General features: G+C 34.5%; 1 protein-coding gene across 1 annotated transcript; it reads right to left on the bottom strand.

The window, feature by feature from the left end:
* Positions 1–27: 27 nt before the first annotated feature.
* LOC123543826 (hepatic lectin-like) lies at positions 28–6475 on the bottom strand. The gene is made up of 5 exons (XM_045329891.1): positions 6352–6475; positions 3781–3881; positions 2976–3066; positions 744–954; positions 28–118 (listed from the first exon to the last, which is right to left on the bottom strand). Exons 1-5 carry the CDS (start codon positions 6386–6388, stop codon positions 94–96), a joined length of 465 nt encoding a protein of 154 aa, XP_045185826.1. The 5' UTR covers positions 6389–6475; the 3' UTR covers positions 28–93.
* Positions 6476–6807: the final 332 nt, after the last annotated feature.

Here is a 6807-nt window from a genome sequence, read left to right as displayed (position 1 = left end):
TTTAAAGCAAGACTAGAAATGTCGTCATTACTTTGCGGTGCAATATCGTAATTTTAATAACCATTTCATAAAGTATAGCAATCAATGCAAAGCTCAGCCAATAACATCAACGTATGCGCTGCAATAGAAAAAGAGTACATACCCTTATTAACATTTATCATGCCAAAAACCATTGATTCAGCCTTTGCGAACAGTATAGGTCATGATCAGTCGGCATATACGTGCAGTCTGATCATGTTCTGTACTGTTCGCCAGTAAGTCTATATTTGTGGTGAGCACCCCTTTCAACAGTTAATGGTACTATCCGAATTGAAAGATGGACAAATTCATTATAGAAATTTAGCAAGGTAAGTTTTAACATTTTAGCTTTTACTTAAAATGCACTAGTATTGTAATGATATTTTGTGTATTTGAATGATTTTCGTTGCTGAAAAATCTGTTTCACTTCTTTATGTAAACATAATAACGAGTAACAAAAATTGTACCATCGTTCGATCGATCGATATTTTTATATGATTCCTTTTAAAAAAACACATATGGTGTTGATGCATGCAGAAATTTAAAGATGTTTTCAATTCTAATATTCAGTTCCTACCTAATATTTCTGATACATTATCTAAAGCAAACGTGGAGAGAGTGAGTGTAACTTCGTTCTGGTGTAATATTTAGAACATGTATCAAAATTAAATAAAAGAGACTAAAGAAAACACAAAATACTGATAAGATAAATGAAATAAACATACGTCCTCTCACACAAGGGTGTTTTCAGCGTCGAACATGGGGCATCGTACCACTGATGGTGTTCAGACTTGAGAGCAACACAGTCCTCATCACCATTCTTTGAATTCGGATCCCCAGGGAACCAGTCAGTAAACGAAGGCGATATGTCTGTACCGTACCACTGCCACAAGCCCTCTACATCGTCATCTGTCAGACCTATCCATGTCCTCCCAGCTAGAATGTGCCATTTAGAGAAAGACTTATTCTAAACTTACATTTTGGGCTTCCTTGTTTTATATCAGCAAGAAAATGTATAAAAAAGCAGCATTGTTTATGGCAGATACTTCATTTTTCAACTTCTATGCAAATATCTTGATAAACTATTATGCTATTATAATTGATGAAGTCCGAGGTAATAAGCAATTTCTCCGACATTTGAAACGTGACCACTGACACTTGTTATTCATATCATATATTATCTATGGTATCTATTTACAAAATTCAAATGTTATCAGGAGTTAAAGTCGGCTTAAAACTGTATTGATGGCCCGGTGGTAAAGTGTTAACACGTTTGTCTATCCAAGGTGTCCATGCACTTGGAATATCTCGGATACTCTGAGTGTCACCCACCTAACATAACCAGAGGCAAGCACTGATCCTCTCGGGAATGACGGCTTCGCGCGTATCGGTTCTCACACAGGCCATATTAAAAAACCATGGTGTCTATTCGCAAAGAACTAGGCTAATAATTATAACCAGACATATCTGTATATGAAATCTCTCTCTCTCTCTCTCTCTCTCTCTCTCTCTCTCTCTCCCTCTCCCTCTCTCTCTTGTGTGTGCGTGTTTGTGCATTCTCTCGTTCTTTCCCTTTGGTCAGACAGCTCTGCTTCTGTACTGATATAGAACGAAACGGCGCATTAAATGGATCGCTTTATAAGTACCGCATCTTTGAAAAAGTTTGCCACGAAAAAAAACGCTATATACTTTTTGTATAATATAAAATATACAAACTTGTGAACCATGGTTTCTATAAAATTGCTTGACTTTTCTTGCATTTATCGCACTATTATGCATGTAATCGTTACCTACTTTAATTCCTTCTATCCGGTTTTTTTTTTCTTAAAGCGTTACAGCGCCGCTCGACCAATTCACTTATAAATATCTGTAGGATAGAGTAAAGTAAGTTAAGTGTTACACAAACACGCCAACACATTAATGACTTTAATGACGCATAATGCAAACGTTAAAATTTACGTTATATATAAATATAAATGTTGTCAAAATAGTGCGATATACAGTTTATTAACATAGTTATATTTATTCATGAAGAGTAAAAACAAATTTGCAACAAGTTGGGCACATTTTAAATGAAAAAAAGACAAATGTATATTCTTAAACCTATTAGTAATGGAAAGTTGGAAATATAAAGGAAAGGGTTTTTAAAGTTGCAAACTTTGTCATAGACCATCATGGTATGAAAACTAGGACCTGCTATTTTTATTACTCCCTTTATTAACATGTCAGTTTAAATTGTAGATTTATTTCCGTAACGAACTTTTCATTGTCAAGACTTAATAAACTTAGAGGAAACAGTTTCCAATCAATAAGCAATACTGGCTGTGTGATGTCAAGAAAATGACAATTATAGAAGAACTTTAAATTTGAGAGATATTGTAGGTTATACAGGATAGAAATAGTAGTAGCGAAAATCATCTTTTAACTATAGTGACTTTTGCAAAATAAAAACCCTTGGAACGGGCGACTTTATCAAGTCTATTCCTTATTATATTGAAACTTTGGCAGAACTGGTATTAAAATAGCACAGTATTCTAAAACAATTTCCGTTTTCATGTCTTAGACCCTTTGGTTAAAGGTAGAGAACATACAGGTTAACAATAATCACTAAACTCAAATGTATGTTTCCATTTCAGTTCACGTTTCAACGTATAGGTGCCATTTTCATTTTTTTTCATAACTTCATATCACAACAGGACGACCACTAGTCACAATTTTGATAACAACTTCTGTCCGACCCATTTGTCTTGTAATCCGACGATGTTACGATATAAAATTAGAGGCCACATATTAGGGTTTGGACCTTGTACTTGAAATGTCGGCTCGTGATAGTGAATGTTCGTGCAAATTTCTTTTAGAATATGTCCATGCAAATCAAACAACGCAAAACATTTGCTACCCTATTGCTCTTTAAACTGAGTTTCTACTAATAGGTAAAAAAATCATGTAACGCCTACCTTTACTGGATGTCAGATGATCCTTTATAAACAAACTTTCGGCTTGATTATCTATGTGCACGAGATGTCCACCGTGTTGATTGCAGTATAGCTGTACATAAAAAGTAAAATAGTTTGCATTTAAAAAAACATACACACACATGTATGTCCCCAAAAGTATTACTTTCATTTTCATGATGTATTTCATCAAATCGTCACAGAGAGCATACACCTTGCCCACGGATCGAACTCGCCGAACTCTTCATTTTGAGCTAAGCCCGCGGGCAAACAGTCACAGACGAAATCGACCGAGAGACACAACAACGATAACATGTTTCATGTTTTTAGAAAGGAGAGAAAACCTAATTGGATTTCCCTTGATTCTCCTTAAATCAAAGACAGTCCCATTGAAATTATGATTTAAGGAACTGCGATGGGTAGGAAGTTTTTAATTTCCGTTTTACCTTGTTTTGATGTTATGGTCAATAAATGATGAATGTTGTATTTCCATTGTAAAGTTTAATCATTTTTGAAACCAGTCCTTTTGTAAAGTTACTGTTGACCTTATTTGTAAATATGTTATAAAACTTTCAGTTAGCTTTACAGCAACATTTTAATTGCTTTTTCAAAGCTGTAATTTTGTTCACATTTAACAATGTGGAAAACGCACATTTTTTATAGAATTTTTATTATTATTGATATTCGAAATATACAAAACTGTTTATCACCGACCCTCTGAGAGATACTCTAAACCTTGCCGAATTGGATTGACATTGATAAGACATATTAAACAGTAAATTTTTATCTTTTTATTTAAGAATCATACCTCGGCCTCAAGAAAAGACAGTTTTCCCCCATGTTCAAACAAGTAGCATGAACCTCGGAATGGCGTCCATCCGTCAGGGCAACTTGAAGACGGTACAAATGCTAAAAGAGTAAAATATTTCATAAGATAAGATCGTAATAGGCCGTTTCAAACATTGATGAATAAAACAGTCACAGCAGTCATGAAATTATTTCTCTGTTTTCTGTTTTGAACATTGAAGACATAAAAAATCATAATAAATCAAATAGTGTCTTTGTTAATGACTGTATTTGAAGATATCGCATTCAGTTCAAGTTTAGCCTTTATCCTGCTAAATTTCTAAAATGGACTGGTCCATCATTCAATTTTGGCAGTACCATTTACTATTCAAAGTGGTGTTCACTGAAATTTTACCGACTGAATAGCGAACAGTACAGACCATATTCAACCAGCAAGGATGAGTAGGCTGATCTAGTTCTGCACTGGTCGCAAAGGCAAAATCACTTGCCACCAGCAGGCTTAAAGTTGTACGGGTTAGTTGTATGCATTTTGTTAACAATTTTTTACTTTATTATGATACATTATTATTATCATTGTACCACATTTATATAGCACCCTTTTCATGCAGAGGCTAGTTTTATGTATTTTGTTAACAATCTTACACTGTATCATTTTTATTATTATTATTATACCACATTTATATAGCACTCCTTTCGTGCACATGTACACGTTCAAAAGTGTTTTACAGAATGAATTGCAAACAATACAAACAAATACGCATTCAACACAACAAAAAAAATCCACATTATCAAAAATCATTTATATAAAACATATATATGAAGCAAGACAGCAACACATATTTAAAAGCATTTCAGTGACCCCAGGATGAAATAATTTCTAGGCTGTTTTATGAACAAAGAAAAAAACAATATATTGGTCAGTTAACAAAATGTTGCACATAGAAATGGGTTTTTAGCAGGCTTTTGGAAGCATCTAGCGTATGAACTTCCCTGATCTTGACGGGGAGGGAGTTCCAAAGCTTTGGATCAGTGAATGAAAAGCTGCGATTGCCATACATCATGGTTTAGATTTTTCCATAACTTGTGACACCGTGTATCGTAATATTAGGTTTCTGACCGGTTTATACACTTCTTTCATATCCCTAATATAGGCACGCGAGCTGCTATGTGCCGGACATATTGCAACTTAACGCCACTTAACAAGGCATTTACATTTCCTTTTAATAAAAGCATTGCCCGGCCATAATTTCATGATCGATTAATTTTAAGATGCCAATTTTATACCAAAGTAAAACAAAAAAAAAAACAAAAACAAAAACAATAAATTAGAAACCAGAGCAAACAAACTTACATAAAGTATGTAGTGCAAACTGAACAAAATGGTGATCGAACTCCCGACGAAAAGGTATAATACGAATACCATAACAGCTCGGTCAACGGGGAATCGCTGATTAAATCGTAAACTTAATGTGTTGACCTAGTTATGTTGTTTTCACTTCTAAACGCCACAATACTATGCGCTACCTATAGTTTGGTTTTGAGGTCAGTGATGGTTTTGTACTTCTGATAATGGAACAGTCAGTTGTTTAGGCAATGTTATTCAGTACGATAGTGGTTCTTACCAAAGTAAGTCAAAGTAAATCATGCTTATTTCCCTAATCGGCAGACGAGTCTATAAATTTAACCCTCAAACTGCATGCGCAGGTTTGGGTTGCTGTCCACGTGATGATAGCGTCTAAAATATTGTCGCGTCTCGTTCTATATTTATCAATATTTACAAACTCACTCGCTACAGGTGACTTACACAAAATACTCACTAAAACGCCGTTTTCATTATTATAAACTTTTTCAATATTATCAATAATACTATCATCATCATCATCATCATCATCATGAACAACGTATGGTGGTCTTACACTGCGTGTGTTTGGGGCTTGGGGGGCGCAGAACCCAGTCATTATGTTTTGTGTTAAAGAATATCACAATCCACTGGCCGCTTATCAGAACTACAATTGGTATTGACTAGTGGTAAAACCGTAGCTTTAGTGCATGTTGGAATATCACACTATTATATAAGAAACAAATGCACAGACATTTTAAAAATAAATCTAAGAGAAGATCATTTGCAGGCATAGAATTCAACCAATAGAAATAATCAATGACTCTGCCTGACGAGTCTTTCTATAACGGAAATGTACATCACTCATCGGGGCTGTTGCTGCAAGTGTAAACCTCCTATCAAAAGCGGCTAGAGATTCTCATTTAATTTACTTCTCTAAATACAACACCAAGTTACACACTACCTGATAAGTGTTACGTGGTACATTGGTTAATTTCAAACTTTAGTGATTCATTTTGTGTCTATATTGATACAAATAGTTTGAATCTTGCACTTATTCAGGTTACATATACCAAGCTATGGGCGGAAAATTGTTTGTTCATAAAAGTACAAAGTAGCAGGTCTCAAGAAATTTAATTACAGTTCTATCTGCATGCATCAAGTACTGTCAATTTCCGTAATAAAAAGAAAATACTTAAACTAAAAACTAACAAGCATGACAAGATCACTTACCTGACAAGCAAAGGAGCAAACAAATTATGGTGGCCATACCATTAATTATTCAGACAGAACCACTCTCACGAATAAATGTGCACTTATTGTGTTACAATGATAAGAGATAGACATAATCTGCGCGTGTTTGACCTGGTTTTCACTGAATGACTCCAGCGGGTTATGATCCTTTCCTTAACCAATTGAAAACCTTAACCTTTATCGTTACCTAATCACAGAATGCTGTTGTATACAGTACTGCAGTTAAGGGCATGGCAAATTGCAGCAAATGAATTTGGCAACTAAACAACTAGAGGTAAATGCAGAATTCAATAATCATTTGCAATTTTCATATGATGCAGCAGTTTGTCAGTTTGAATGAAAATAAGAACAAATTATGTTTTCTGCAAAATCCTTCATTTTTCTTAATCAAACTTATCATATATGTAGTCTACGTAACTTTGCCATTTGTCGTTT

Source organism: Mercenaria mercenaria, chromosome 18, assembly GCF_021730395.1.
Source record: "Mercenaria mercenaria strain notata chromosome 18, MADL_Memer_1, whole genome shotgun sequence".
Lineage (NCBI taxonomy): Eukaryota > Metazoa > Mollusca > Bivalvia > Venerida > Veneridae > Mercenaria > Mercenaria mercenaria.
Note: the sequence above shows the minus strand (reverse complement) of the source record. Positions and strands in the feature narration are given on the sequence as shown.

Coding starts and splice junctions, on each gene's coding strand:
- LOC123543826 (XM_045329891.1), bottom strand. CDS start 6,388: ATGGCCACCATAATTTGTTTGCTCCTTTGCTTGTCAG. Junction 955..2,975: donor TCATCTGACATCCAGTAAAG/GTAGGCGTTACA, acceptor GGCACATTCTAG/CTGGGAGGACATGGATAGGT. Junction 119..743: donor ACACCCTTGTGTGAGAGGAC/GTATGTTTATTT, acceptor TTTCTATTGCAG/CGCATACGTTGATGTTATTG.